Here is a 15,936-nt window from a genome sequence, read left to right on the forward strand (position 1 = left end):
GATAAGTGGATCAGCCAAGAGAAAGTGAGGTTTCAAGAAGATGTGGAGAAACAAAACAGGCAGTCCAGATTAAATCCTTATTGAGACATGGAGATGCCTAGGAACGTAGAGGTAAGCTTGTTGACAAGCCTATTCAACAATATATTGACAAATGCAAATATGCAAAGGGAATGGAGATTTGTAAGGTTATACATTTCTCAAAAGAACAAGGGGGACGTGTAAAGATGTAGCAACTATAAGGACATAAAACTTAAAAGTCATACCATAAAGCTACGTGAGAGAATGATCGAGATGAGGCTTAAGAGGGTCATGAAGATGGCAGTGAACCAATTTAGTTTTATGTCAGGAAGGTTGACGATCAAGGCTATCCACATCATCAGAATCCTTATAGAGAAGAATAGGAAAAGACAAAAAAAAACACTACATTGTGCCTTCCTTGATCTAAAGAAGACATACATAATGTACACGAGAGCTGGTTTACATGACGTACACGCGAAAGGAGTTAATAAGGAATACATTAGTGTTATCAAGGATATGTACGAGAGAGTGAGGACCGGTTTTCGAACCCCTGTGGGGAACGCAAAGCTTTTCACAATAAAAATGGGCCTACACCATGGTTTGGCACTCTCATATCTTTTTACCTTATCTTCGATGAGTTTTTGAGTGGCCTACAAGAACAACATGTTAGTGATGGTTTGGCCAGGAGAAAAAGTGACCTAACTAAGGTGACTCAATGTTGAATATGATTTATGGCCTGAAGGAGTTTTGCAGGAGAAGAGGTAAGCCAACTGAGGTAGGAGGACAGGATATCGAATGTTACAATGGAGTTAGTCTTGATGGAGGATGTGGACGAGGAGTGAAGGGTATATGAGAACAGGTTACATAGAGTTTTACAAAGACTCTGGTATTATGAATTATGTAGTTGGTTGGCCATGAGAAGAAGTAGGCCTAAAGAGAGGGGGGATGTTACTTTAGCGTTTGTTTTGACCCCAAATGTGTTATGCCTGTCGGATGACATGACCAATGAGAGGATACTTAGAGAACTAGATTTGTTCAGAGGTTTATGGTAGATAAGAAATCCTCTTAGGAGTCTTAGGGGTAGTTCTATCGCCAACTTGACGGTCAAAGCTACTTAATTTGTAACTTAGGTTGAGTAGCATTTGTAGTTTTAGATGAACTCTTCAGACCAAATGAATTACTATTTATCATTGTATCGTTGAGTTAGCATTATTCTCCGCTGGTTTTAATAGCCGGGTAATATTCAGGCGATAGATATGATTACTAAATTCTTTTACAGTATTTTTCTATTAGACGGGAGATTTTTATCTTTATCTTTACTCCCTTATAAAAGAAACAGCCTATTTTTATTTTAAATAATTCTACTTTTAAATTACCAGAATAACCTTTGACTTTTTTATATCTTGTTCTTAATAAATTATAATTTACACCCTAAATTTTTATTTCAATAATTAACACTTTAAGACCTATCTTTTAAAAAATTATGCTATTACAGTCAAACCAACCTACACCACTCGACCAACAACATATTTTACGTCTGTCATCAATATAACCATCACCAACAACATATTTTACGTACTAAGTCGCACCAAACACCATTATCGTACACATACATATACACACATCATCAGCTACATATATAACCAACACCACCAACAATTAGGGTTTTTTTTTTCCTCTCTATATTTCAACCCCCTTTTCCCCCAAAATCATCCAATCGATTCCCAATTCAATTCAATCAAAATCACACACATCTATCAATCAGGCAACCTCAATTTCCCATAAAGTCAATTCCTTTTTCATTCATTTTTTGTGTATATATATAAAAAAAACAAATAAAATGAAAAGATAATAAAAATGAATAATAATATCTTCGATCGTCGGTGATCGTCGGAAAACCAAAAGGGGGTTTTAGTATTTGTATGGAAACTCGTAGCCGGAAAAGGGCAGAGGCTTCCTCATCAGCCGCCCAGTCTACTCGGTCAGCCAAACGCACTCGTTTTTCGACTTCAAACGCTCCGGTATTATCGACTTCTTCTACTACTACTGCTACTACTCGATCACGCGCTGCTTCTTTTAATATGGATAATAATTTGAATTCTGTTATTGAATCTTCCGGGTCCGGGTCGGGTCGTGGCCGTAGGTCTAGAAAGAATAATAGTACTTCTAATAATCAGAATCTTGAAAATCCGGATAATAAAGGGAAAGAAAAAGAACATGAAGTTAGAGATAGAGATGATAATAATAATTTGGGATTGAATATTGATGGTGATCATTCTCATCATCATCATCATGATGACGATGATGACGATGATGACGACGATAGTGAAGGCGGAAATGTCGGGATATTGCATCAGAATTTGACGTCTGCGAGTAGTGCACTGCAAGGTTTGTTAAGGAAGTTGGGTGCAGGATTGGATGATTTGTTGCCGTCATCTGCAATGGGGTCTGCGTCGTCTTCACACCAGAGCGGGAGGTTGAAGAAGATATTGTCGGGTTTGAGGGCGGATGGTGAAGAAGGGAAGCAAGTTGAGGCGTTGACGCAGTTATGTGATATGCTTTCTATTGGTACTGAGGATTCGTTGAGTACGTTTTCGGTGGATTCTTTTGTTCCTGTGCTTGTTGGGTTGCTTAATCACGAGAGTAATCCAGATATTATGTTGCTTGCTGCTAGAGGGATAACGCATCTTTGTGATGTGTTGCCGTCTTCTTGTGCTGCTGTTGTGCATTATGGTGCCGTTTCTTGCTTTGTTGCTAGGTTGCTTACTATCGAGTATATGGACTTGGCTGAACAGGTTTGACAGCTCATTTCAGCTAAAGTTTCAATCTTTATATCACTGAAGTCGTGTAGTACTAGTATTGATTTGTTTTGTGTGGGTGTGTGTGTGTGTGTGTTATAGTCATTGCAAGCTTTGAAGAAGATATCTCAGGAGCACCCGACTGCTTGCTTGCGCGCAGGGGCACTAATGGCAGTGCTCTCTTATCTTGACTTCTTTTCAACAGGAGTCCAGGTGCCCTTCTGATGCTCATTAGCTTGATGGTATGGAAGATAGGATGTTTTTCTACGATGATCTTACAATATGTACTACTTTTGTGTCTCAGCGTGTGGCGTTATCTACTGCTGCAAACATGTGCAAAAAGCTTCCATCTGATGCAGCTGATTTTGTCATGGAAGCCGTTCCTTTATTGACCAATCTTCTTCAGTACCATGATGCTAAGGCGAGTACTACACTTTTGGCTTTAGATACCATGGGCTGGATGATTGACATTTTAGTGTTTCGTTGTGTGAATAGGTTTTGGAACATGCTTCAGTTTGCTTGACTAGAATTGCGGAAGCTTTTGCAGCATCTCCCGATCAGCTGGACGAGCTTTGTGTCCATGGATTGGTTAAACAAGCAGCCACTCTCATTTCAACCAGCAGTTCTGGAGGTGGACAAGCTTCTCTTAGTACATCTACATACACGGTAAATATGTAATTTGTATTATTTTTCGTCAAAATATTTGTATGACTGTAAAGGGCTGCTTTACTTAGTTTGAAGCTTTGCAGGGATTGATACGATTGCTGTCTACATGTGCTAGTGGTTCTCCCTTGGGATCTAAGACTTTGCTCCATTTAGGGATTAGTGGGATTCTCAAAGATATATTATCGGGTTCTGGTCTTGTTGCAACAATGTCTGTCTCGCCTGCCTTGAGTAGACCTCCTGAACAGGTAATGCTTTTTATGCCTCATTTTTTTTTTCAGCGATAAACACTTCAGATAAGTGTGAACTGATTAATTTGCTGTCTGGTTATCAGATTTTTGAGATTGTGAATTTGGCAAATGAGCTTCTTCCTCCATTACCTAATGGAACCATAACTCTTCCTACCAGTAATGTATTTGTCAAAGGCTCTCTCTTGAAGAAGTCCCCCACTGGTAGTTCTAGCAAGCAAGAAGAATCGAGTGGCGGTGCACCTGATGTTTCAGCTCGTGAGAAGTTGCTGACTGATCAGCCCGAGCTTCTGCAGCAATTTGGGATGGACCTTCTTCCTGTTCTGATTCAGGTTAGCTTCAGAAAAAGGCAGTATGCAGTTTTTTTCTGCTACTATTTTTGTATAAAATTTGATATTTTCTTGGTCTTGCAGATATATGGGTCAAGTGTAAATGCACCTGTGCGTCACAAATGTCTTTCGGTTATTGGGAAGTTGATGTACTTTAGCACAGCTGATATGATTCAATCTCTACTTGGTGTTGCCAACATATCAAGGTATGTCAATTGTGATTACATATCTTATCTATCATATTATGATAAAAATTCTAATATGCGTGAGATCACAGTTTTTTGGCTGGGGTTTTGGCATGGAAGGACCCTCAAGTGTTGGTTCCTTCGCTTCAAATCGCGGAGATACTAATGGAGAAACTTCCAGAAACTTTTAGTAAAATGTTTGTTAGAGAAGGCGTTGTTCATGCAATAGATACACTTTCCGTGTCATCATCTGGTAATGCTCTTTCCCCACCATTATCAAGTGAGAAGGTAAATGATTCTATTCCTGGATCCTCGACACGCTCGAGGCGTTATCGACACCGCATTGGTACCTCTAGTACAGATGTAAATGCTGCTGAAGATTTCAAGAACACAGGCCCCCCTGCAAACTCTGTAGAGTTGCCAGCTGTCAGTTCCAGTCTCCGAACGGCGGTTAGTACTAGTGCAAAGGCTTTCAAAGACAAATACTTTCCTTCCGATCCTGGAGCTCCGGAAGTTGGGGTTACGGATGATCTTTTACATTTGAAAAATCTCTGTAAGAAGTTGGGTTCTGCTGTGGATGATCAGAAGATGAAATCTAAAGGAAAATCAAAAGTTTCTGGCCCGCGGTTCACTGATTTTTCGCCTGGAAAGGAAGAAAGTTTATTAGGAGTGATAACCGAGATGCTTTCAGAGCTAACAAAAGATGATGGTGTTTCAACGTTTGAATTTATTGGTAGTGGCGTTGTTGCTGCTTTACTGAACTACTTCTCTTGTGGACACTTTTCGAAAGAAAAGGTATCAGAAGCGAATATGCCCAAGTTACGACAACTAGCTATTAAACGATACACGTCGTTCATAGAAGTTGCTCTTCCGTTGAGTGTTAATGAGGGTAAACAAGCTCCTATGAGCATTTTAGTTCAGAAGCTCCAATATGCTTTAACATCTTTAGAGCGTTTTCCAGTGGTGTTGAGTCACAGTGCTAGATCATCTACTGGAAATGCACGCTTGTCATCTGGTCTTGGTGCATTATCTCAGCCATTTAAGTTGCGGCTTTGCAGAGCACATGGTGAAAAGACTCTTCGTGATTATTCTTCAAATGTTGTCCTTATTGATCCTTTAGCCAGCTTGGCAGCTGTGGAGGACTTTCTATGGCCACGTGTTCAACGTAGCGAGTCTAGTCAAAAGCCTTCTGGATATGTTGGGAACTTGGAGTCTGGAACCACACCTGCAGGGGCTGGGGCTTCGTCTCCAGCTACTCCTGCGGCTGCAACAAGACATCACTCCACTAGATCCAAGTCAGCAATTAGTATAGGGGACTCGGCCAAAAAGGAGACACCACAAGAGAAGAATGCAAGCTCTTCTAAGGGGAAGGGGAAAGCTGTATTGAAGTCTGGTCAGGATGAGGGGAGAGGTGGACCACAGACAAGAAATGCTGCTAGGAGAAAGGCTGCTCTGGATAAAGATGCACAGATGAAGTCTGCAGATGCCGAGTCTACTTCTGAGGTATTGAAATTTTGCATATATGAATTTTTTGCATTATAGAATTACTTACCACTTAAATTTTTGTGTTTCCTTAAATTAAACGATACTAATAAATTGGGCCAATTAGTTCATCATTACATTATATGTTGCAGTTCAGGTATAATAGCTATAGTTTAAGATCATGACAATCTTAAGAATAGTATAATCTTCAGCTGTATTCATTCCGATTAATCAAATAACAGAATGATGATCATACAACCCACAATAAGTGTGAAAACCATATGGATGTAATTAGACCTCCAAGCCATCAGCTTTTGATTCTTCTTATTAGGAGAGTGAGCGAAAACTGAAGTCTAGGTTGTAGATTTCATCAATTGTAGTACCTAAGCCGTTAGCATGACTCTCATCATAGTTACATCTCTTTGCTTTAAATACATACTAGAGAGAAGGATCATTTTTAATTGTAAGAATTTGATTACTCAAGTTTATAACTTCCTATTCATTGTGTAATTAATTTGCCGATCCTAGGTCATTAAGACTTTGGGTTTGATACACATAACAATGTTGAATTACAATGATGGTGTGGCTCGCAAGGTGTTGGTGATGGGGACATCTTAGTGGTTAGGATGGTTGGACCCTTTATGTGGATGAAAGATCTAGGAAGTTGCAGCAGCACACTTTGAAAAAATAGGGCCTGAATTTGAGGATCATGATGGTGAATAACATTACCTGATAAAAGGAACTGTGTAGCCATGGTGCTAGAGAAGTCTCCACTTTAGAAACAATATTTGCACACAACACTAACACGCCTTTATATTTAACTAGATGGGCCCAAGTATTAGGACCTTGTCAAGCTGTTTATGAACAAAATTATGTCGAATGTGTAAGCTGTATCAAAAGCAAGTCATTACATATCATCAATAGTTGTATAATGGCAGCACAAGTGAGTTGAGTTTCCTGCTCTATTCATTTGTGTCTAGCACATAGCATGTGTTATGACTTTCATATATTCATATTATATATATATATATCATCTGAGTAACTCGGCCCCTGTAAAACAATTATTTATTAAACTATATATGTCCGCACGTAACAATATTCATAACCAACTAAACTTTATCATTTAAGTGTCAATTTGGGAGAATATATGCATCCTATGTTTACACCCATTTGATTTTCTTTTACTACCCGGATTGTATCTTCACAGTTTGCTATCTACTCTCACTAGACCTTCATGTTATCTTCCCTCACTTTTATCCTTTCCTTACCATTTTCATTTTGTGCCTATGTAGTTAATAGCGGCGCTATAGCAGTGATATAGCGGATAGCGGCCTTAAGGAAAAATAGCGGTTAAAATAGCGGTTGCGCTATTATCGGCGCTATTTACCGCTATGGCGCTATTACTCCGATATTTTGATTTTTTAATAGCGGTGATATCACCGCTATTCAAGGTTTTGTTCATAGTAATAGATTTTAAGACTTAAAAAAGGTTTAAAATAGCATAATTGATTTGGAAAAGAAAGATTTTGTAGATTTAGAAGTGGTAGTAGAAGATCTAGATGGGAAAGATGAAGATAGGATCAGAAGCATCACAGAAAATCGTGATAGTTAACACCCCCTGGACTTCTATTTTTTCATGTTTGGCAAGAAGAACCCATCACATTTTTAAAGACTTGTGATATTTTTATTAAATATATTAAGTATTAAGCATTAAATATATAGATATTGCATAATGTTTTTAGTACTGCTATACCACTGCTATATCACCGCTATAACTGATATATCATATATCGGACCTTGACTGCTATACTGCTATTTTAGTAATTAACTACTTAAGTTTTGTGCACATAACTTTTTTGTGCTGTAGGATGAGGACTTTGATATATCACCCGTGGAGATTGATGATGCCTTGGTGATTGAAGATGATGACATATCTGAGGACGATGATGAAGATCATGAAGATGTATGCTGCCATTACCATCTTCATTATTATACATATGAAGCATTCATTTGCAATATTAATACATGTTTTTATATAAGAATCTTTTTGTTTTCTTTTTTGCAGGTACTAGGAGATGATTCACTTCCCGTTTGCACGCCAGACAAAGTTCATGATGTTAAATTGGGTGACTCAACTGAGGAAAGGCCTGTTGATAGCCAGACAAATCCTGCTTCAGGCTCTAGTAGCAGAGGTACTGCCAATCGTGGCTCAGACTCCACAGAATTCAGAGCTGCAAATTCTTCTGGTTCAAGGGGTGCTATGTCATTTGCTGCTGCTGCCATGGCTGGGCTTGCATCCGCCAATGGTAGAGGTATCAGGGGCGGCAGAGACCGTCATGGGCGGCCTCTTTTTGGCTCCAATGATTCTCCCAGGCTCATATTTTCTTCAGGGGGGAAGCAACTTAACCGTCATTTGACCATCTATCAAGCCATTCAAAGGCAACTTGTTCTTGATGAGGATGATGATGAGAGGTATAACGGAAGTGATTTTGTATCTAGCGATGGAAGTAGGTTATGGGGTGATATATATACCGTCACATACCAAAGAGCAGACAGCGAAACAGCTGGAAACGTGAGTTCTACAACCCCATCTAAATCCACTACTAAAGCGGGGTCCACCTCAAACTCCAATAGTGATTCACGGTTCCATCAAATGTCTCTTCTAGATAGTCTTTTACAAGGGGAGCTTCCTTGTGATATGGAAAGGAATAACCCTACATACAACATATTGTCTCTATTACGTGTATTAGAGGGTTTAAACCAGCTGGCACCACGCTTACGTGTCCAGTCAGCAATTGACAGTTTTGCTGAAGGGAAAATCTCAAGCCTAGATGATCTGAAAGTTACTGGTGTTAGGGTTCCATCTGATGAGTTTATCAATAGCAAATTAACTCCAAAGTTGTCTAGACAAATTCAAGATGCTCTTGCACTTTGCAGTGGTAGTCTTCCTTCATGGTGTTATCAGCTGACAAAAGCATGCCCGTTTTTGTTTCCCTTTGAGATTAGGCGTCAGTATTTTTATTCAACTGCTTTTGGTTTATCTCGTGCATTGCATCGTCTTCAACAGCAGCAGGGTGCGGATGGCCATGGGTCTATGAATGAGAGGGAATTTAGGGTCGGAAGGCTACAACGCCAGAAAGTTCGTGTCTCCCGAAATCGTATTTTGGATTCTGCTGCAAAAGTCATGGAAATGTATTCAAGTCAAAAGGCAGTTCTTGAAGTAGAATATTTTGGTGAAGTTGGCACTGGTTTGGGCCCTACATTGGAGTTCTATACCCTATTAAGTCATGACCTTCAGAAAGCAGGAATGAAAATGTGGAGATCTAATTTGTCTGATGATAAAACAGCTGGCAAGGGTAGTGGTGACCTTATATTGGCACCTCTTGGGTTGTTCCCGCGCCCATGGCCTCTTACCGCTGATACATCTGATGGTGGCTCATTTTTCAAGGTAACTGAGCATTTTCGTCTTCTTGGTCGTGTAATGGCCAAAGCACTTCAAGATGGGCGGCTTTTGGATCTGCCCCTTTCAGGGGCGTTTTATAAGCTTGTGCTTGGACAGGTAAGCTATTTTTGAATGCTTAGATAATCTTTTAGAGGTTGCAAATTGGGCATTTTCACAAACAGGTTTAAAATGGGTTGGGTGATATGTTAAGAGTTGTTTGTTTATCATCTATTCAAAAATTAGCAACTAGGAGGTTGCATCCTTCAGTTCCACTCTGTACATTAACCACTTGACCCGTTAACCTATTCTTCCTAGTATTGTCCATATGAACAGTGCCAGATAAAACATAACGAAAATCACATATCTTTGAAAAAATGGACTGGAAGCCTGGAATTGCCACCAGAAATATTTATTTAGTTTTTCTTATTTCTTTTGGTTTGGATTTGAGACCCATAATTTTTTTTATAACAGGAACTTGATCTGCATGACATTTCATTGTTTGATGCTGAATTTGGTAAGACGTTACAAGAATTGCAAGCTCTTGTTAGCCGGAAACACTTCCTAGAGTCTATACATGACCGAAATGAAATACCGAACTTAAGGTTTAGGGGGGCACCAATTGAAGATCTTTGCTTGGACTTCACACTTCCTGGCTATCCCGATTTCGTTCTCAAAACTGGCGATGACAATGTAATTGAGCATCTTCATTTTTTTTCTGTAATTTATCTTGTTGTGTTTTTTACTTTTTAGTAGTTTGGTCCACATTTCATGAAGGTTTATTTACTGAGTTACAGGTTGATCTAAACAACTTGGAGGAGTACATTTCTCTGGTAGTTGCTGCTACTGTTAAGACTGGTGTAACACGCCAAATGGAAGCATTTAGAGCCGGGTTTAATCAGGTGCACTTCTTGATTTTTAATTTGATTTCCTTCTCTAGATGCTGTGGATTTTAGGTAAAATGGGCAAATGAACAGCGTAACGGAATTCTATTTTGCTGGTGAGTTATTAAATAGTAGACATAAAGAAGTTACCTAAAGGTTATTGTTGTAGTCTGAACTGTTTAAAAGGCGATAACTTTATATTTAGAAGTATTTACAACATATTAAGTTGCTCTATTAATAATGTTACATATGCATATCTATAATACTAGGTTTTTTTACCCGCACGATGTGCGACTGTTGATATGATTTTTCAAAGCTCCTAGCGTTATCATTGATAAACAATAAAATTTCTAATAAACAACAGTTAAATATCAGAAAGTACCTAAACTTAATTGAACATATGTAAAAATGTAACAATCGAATCATTGTTGGTGGTCGGATCCATGAAAAAACAAAAGCGATTTCATAATAATATAAACAAATAATTTCAAAAGCTTTGAATATCGGTACTATTGCAAACAATATGGAAAATACCTTTAAACGAGTTGAATATATAGAAGAAGTGTAAAGCGATTCGTTTTGTTAATACTGTTTCTTCAAAATCCATGAAAAATAAAGAAGAAATTTACACTTTCTTTATTATTGTAGCCACACTTCAAAACAAAACATAGAGGATTTTTCTTGTATTTGCTTCAGCCGAAGAAAAAAATTACAAATGGAATGGGTTTCTTAATTATTCTTTTAATATTAATTTTTTCTTACGGATTTGTAAATATCTATATATATAAGATTTGGTTTGATTTGATTTTAATCATAGTTATCAAGGGCGCGGGGCGCACTCAGTGCGCAAAGGCATCGAATATGGCCTAGGTGAGATGCTCAAAAAAAGCACTGGACTGGAAAGAAAAAGCACACTTGCTAAAAAACAAGCAAAATTCTTTTTAACCAAGAGTTTGAAAATAAATTGTCCATAAATGACAACAAAAAATCTCAAAACTAGATTGTTCAAAATAGAAGTAAACATAAAATACAAGCAACAATGGCTGACTTTTCAGTGATGAATATATTTTGTTATATATGTTGAGGTATACGTAATGTAAAAGGTAATTCAGTGGAATATTCTGGATATATATATATATATATGATATACTGTATACCTGATATATATTATTAATTAAAATAACTATAAACTCAAGAAAGGAGCCTTTTCTTAGTGGAAGGGCTTAGGGTTTTGATGCGGTATAAGTGAAATCGCCTGGGTCTAGCGCTGATGCGCACAAGGCGGTGGCTTTTGACAACTAGGAAGTCTATGATTTTAATAGTGTATAGTTTTTTGATATGTTTATGTAATTTTATTTAATATAAGTTCAATTAAATGAAGCTGGTTCGGGAATAAATAGGAGGCTTAGAGAGGTTCGGGATAGGTTAGGGTGGTCTTAAATAGGTTTGATAACTACTTTTTTAGTTATTATTATAGATATATAGTATATAAAAAATTTAATACTATACAATACCTTCCAGAATTTTAAATTTCTCATGGTCTACCACATCACATCTCCCACCCTCATCACCCAATACGAATGAGCATGTCACTTCTATTCTCCACCAAGTTAAGGGGCTGCTTGGTTCATATTAGGTAGCAGTGGGAAGGGTAAAGGGAATGAAAAGGAATACTAACATGTATTATCAATTTATCATTGCATTGATTTTGTTTTCTTGCTAAGAGAAATCATGTATGTACTTTTTTCATTTATAAAATAACTTTTAATGAACGTTTTTTCCTGCCTAGAGTGTTTAGTTAGTAACCACCATGAAATAAAGTCAATATATAACTTTTTTTTTTATATCATGTGTGCCGTTGTTGGATGATAAATTTTTTATTGAGCATCAACAATAAGAATTTAAGAATTACAAAAATTTTCAAGATAAATGGACCATAAATTATTGTTAATCATGAAAGTGTTTACAAATCAATAAAGAAATATGTGGCTTAAAAGTGAACCAAACAGATCATTGTTGTATTAGTAGATCGTTATTGTTATAATGATCAAAAAATAAATGACTGTTACAAAAATTAAAATAAAGAAATAGGAAGTAGAATAAAGGACGTGTAGTGATAAGTTTGAGTGAACAGAAAAAATATCGCCCAAGTGTTTCTCATTACCCTCAAAATTGTGGGTAATGAAATATGGTCCACTGGACCATATGAACCAAGCAGGATTGACTACACTACACTTAACCCGACATGTTTTTTCATTTTCTTTCCCTTCACCCATACCTCGTAACCTCCAACCAACCCCTAAACTGTGACACATCATTCTCTACCCCCATCTTACACCATTCATGTTCCACCAGTTATTGCTGTCTACTGCCGGGCACCATTTTGTAATCTTGTATAATAAATGTATTATATGGGTTTGTAATCTTGTATAATAAATGTATTATATGGGTTTTGCTAAACATAGATTTAGGGATATGATCAAGGCATATTTTTATTCATAGCAACAATCAACGATTTTAATTGTGATTGGAAGAAAGAGTTGCAGCCAACCACCTTCTGGTGGTAACAAAAAAGAACTACTCACTTAGTAAACTAACTATAAGCCCTTAGGGCTATGTTCACCAAACCTAGCATATGCATTATTAAAAACGGGATAAAAGAACTGTTGGATCTGATAAAGCTGGTGCGTCCATTTTTCCACCGATATCTTCGCTTCAGTCTATGGTTCTTGCAAAGGCACTTATACCATTTGGTGATCTGTTTGCTATCATTTACTGCTTTCCATTGATAGAATGATAGTAGACATGCTTGCAGATCCAAACTAATATATGTTTCATAATTATCACTTTATCAGGTGTTTGACATTTCTTCTCTACAAATATTTTCTCCTAATGAATTGGATTATTTACTTTGCGGACGCGGAGAGTTGTGGGAGGTAAATTGTAGATCTTTCATATAGTTGAACACATTTTATTCGTAAAAGCTAGATGTAATTCATTCTTTATCCAAATGCAGGCTGATACACTTGTTGAACACATCAAGTTTGATCACGGATACACTTCCAAGAGCCCCGCAGTAGTTAATGTATGTAACATCTCTTTTGTTTTGGCTTTGCTATTATGTGTAAGAATTATTATGTCCTAATAACATGTCTTTTGTTTAGTTGCTTGAGATAATGGGAGAATTCAACCCGGAACAACAGCGAGCATTCTGTCAATTTGTGACTGGTGCACCTCGCCTTCCTCCTGGTGGTTTGGCAGTTTTGAATCCTAAGTTGACTATTGTTAGAAAGGTATCTTGTAACAAGTACTTCTACAATTCTTATTATTACTATCTTGGCTCATGTAATATAATAATATGTCAACTCTGTTTCTGTTTTCTGGTACAGCATTCTTCAACTGCCACCAATACGGCGTCCAATGCAGCTGGAGTGTCGGAATCTGCAGATGATGATTTGCCAAGTGTCATGACCTGTGCTAATTACCTGAAGCTCCCTCCGTACTCCACAAAGGTAGAACCTACTTTTAAGTTTGCTGGCCACATGGGACTTCGGTTTGCTGATCTTTTCAAATTAAGTATGCCTTCATGGCAACTTGTAACTTCTTCAGAAAAGATCCCGTTAGTCACATGCAAGCTGCAAATGTGGTTAATGAAATCGTTGATATTCGATTCTACTAAGCTTCTCATATTCTATTGCCTCTTAATTGTTTTTTACTAGATAGGAAGTTTGGCTTAAACTTTACTCAACTATACTATACCCAGTCAAACATCTTATTTTTCTGTTAAATTGGGATGTAGACACTACAAATTGCTAGACATGGTAGTTAATGCTGAACGTGGGTTTGGGTGATAAACTGGTAACTTTTGTACAGATTGGAATGCTCTTGTGGAGTTGGCCAAGAGCATTTGTACTGTTCACAATTTGTAAACCTCTTATATTTAAATAGTGCATCAGTTATGGTTTCAAGACTTGTATTCTAATCATAATCAAAATTTTGAGTAAAATGTTTTTGGGATGTTTTTATGCGTCAAATTCACTGTGTGACTTTTGACTTGTTCAATCTGCTCTCTTTTAAGATAGTTCTTATATGAAGACACCTGTTTGACTTGTCTAAAAACATAACTGTAGTTGTCCATTTTAAGATTAAATGGACTAAATTGCCACATCCACAAATCACTGATACTGCAGATTCGAGTCCCCTATACTATATACATGCGCTAGACACTTTTGATGCATACTGATATCCAGCTTTTTTATTATCTAACTACTAATTTTGTTTGTCAGGCGATCATGTACAAGAAGCTCCTTTATGCTATTAACGAAGGACAGGGATCATTTGATTTGTCTTGAGTTTTCGTTAGAAACTAACCAAACTGTGTATATTGTATCCAAGAATATTTTATGATTACTGGTGCATAATGGGGCTCAATAAAGGTTTATTTCCATGCCTTACCCGAGTATCAGCGATGGCGTGGTTATGGTTAAGGTCAGTTTCTTTTTTATTTAGCAATACCAAAACCTTTTTGTCTGAAACTTTATAAACTTGTGTGGTCTCCACTTTAAGAGTGTCAACTTTTTAATACTATGTTATTTCAAACATATGGTAGGTATTGAAAATGTAGAGAATTTATTTTGAAGCATTTGTGAAAGGTCGTACCAACACGATGCTTTTTTCCTCTCCTATGTTGACTAGTTTCATTTTTTTGCTCAGTTAAATGCGAATATGGATCAGAAATGATTGATCATGGCTTGTTCAAGAAGGCGACAGAGCACAAATGAATTTGTCCCGCAGTTTTTTTTTACAATGGTTTTGTAAATAAATAGTGATACGTCGTATAACTTCTGCTTACAACTCCAATGGGTAGTTGACGTTTTGCATGCATCCGTCGTACATTATGTAGTTTGTCATATTTACTTCAAATTTTTTGTTTATTCAGCTTTTTGAATTGTGTATTTGGTTCTCGTTGTAGGCTCCTTGTATTAATTTGTTTTTGAATCTTTCTTTTTTAAAGTGTAATTCGTAAACTTGAAATGATGCCTTGATAATTGCTGTTGCAAGCTTTTGATAACTTTTTTATATAAATTATAATTTTTAAAGCATTATATCAATAAAAGTAGTTAAATGGCTAAAAGCATAGCATCATTGGTTTTCTTATTTTCTTCTACAATTGCTTACAAAGTTCATAAGTTACAGTTACTAAACTTTACAGCGGCGATGGGGAAATGGAATTAGTTGCCTTTGAGAATAATTAAAAAAATTTACAGCGGTAATGAGAAAATGGAACTGTTGTGAAGTAAAACTTTTCACGTAGTCAATTTGATGTCTAATTTCTAAAGTAAAAAATGAATTTACGTACTTAATTTTGGTTACATGAAATACAAGTATAGTATAGGTGTCATTTAGTTGAATAATCACTCAAATAATATAACATATAAGTAGTTGATCTTATATGGAATACGTTTGTTTCTTGGAAACATGAGTGTCACAATTATGTATTACTGACATTATAAAAAAGTGATAAGTTAATCAAAATATATTTATCATCCCTTTTTATCGCACAAAATCTTTTAAGGAACTATAGATTAATTAATGTATTGAATGATACATCCACAATACGGCGGCCTTGGAGCATAATTCCGGCTATTATGACTCAATTTGATTATGATAAATCCCAACATATAGTCTGATGTTTTATATCAATAATTTCATAATCTAGAAGTAAAAAAAATATCATTTGTGGGTACAAATTATTTCCTAAATAATTCTTTGTAATTTGGCTATTAAAATTGAATTTCAGAAAGACCTCTGGTCATTTTATAAAGAGTAAGGAGTGATTTTTTGTTTTTATATTTAAAAACAAGATATTAAGTTAAAATTAGAGGGAAAA

General features: G+C 36.7%; 1 protein-coding gene across 1 annotated transcript; it reads left to right on the forward strand.

Moving 5' to 3' along the window:
* Window positions 1-1,599: 1,599 nt before the first annotated feature.
* LOC122598081 (E3 ubiquitin-protein ligase UPL3) lies at window positions 1,600-15,094 on the forward strand. Its single transcript, XM_043770691.1, has 18 exons — window positions 1,600-2,813; window positions 2,919-3,029; window positions 3,121-3,237; window positions 3,312-3,482; window positions 3,566-3,727; window positions 3,814-4,059; window positions 4,141-4,262; window positions 4,334-5,744; window positions 7,591-7,686; window positions 7,789-9,282; window positions 9,637-9,855; window positions 9,960-10,064; window positions 12,902-12,982; window positions 13,063-13,131; window positions 13,211-13,339; window positions 13,436-13,558; window positions 14,333-14,534; window positions 14,760-15,094. The coding sequence occupies exons 1-17, from the start codon at window positions 1,941-1,943 to the stop codon at window positions 14,396-14,398; spliced, it is 5,595 nt and encodes a 1,864-aa protein (XP_043626626.1). The 5' UTR covers window positions 1,600-1,940; the 3' UTR covers window positions 14,399-14,534; window positions 14,760-15,094.
* The last annotated feature ends 842 nt before the right edge of the window (window positions 15,095-15,936 follow it).

The sequence above is a fragment of the Erigeron canadensis genome, chromosome 4, assembly GCF_010389155.1.
Source record: "Erigeron canadensis isolate Cc75 chromosome 4, C_canadensis_v1, whole genome shotgun sequence".
NCBI lineage: Eukaryota > Viridiplantae > Streptophyta > Magnoliopsida > Asterales > Asteraceae > Erigeron > Erigeron canadensis.

Excerpts from the sequence above, each read along its gene's own strand:
- LOC122598081 (XM_043770691.1), top strand. The coding sequence starts at position 1,941 with ATGGAAACTCGTAGCCGGAAAAGGGCAGAGGCTTCCTCATCAGCCGCC. Across the intron at positions 2,814-2,918 it reads ATATGGACTTGGCTGAACAG|TCATTGCAAGCTTTGAAGAA; the intron begins GTTTGACAGCTC and ends TGTGTGTTATAG. Across the intron at positions 10,065-12,901 it reads TTAGAGCCGGGTTTAATCAG|GTGTTTGACATTTCTTCTCT; the intron begins GTGCACTTCTTG and ends TCACTTTATCAG.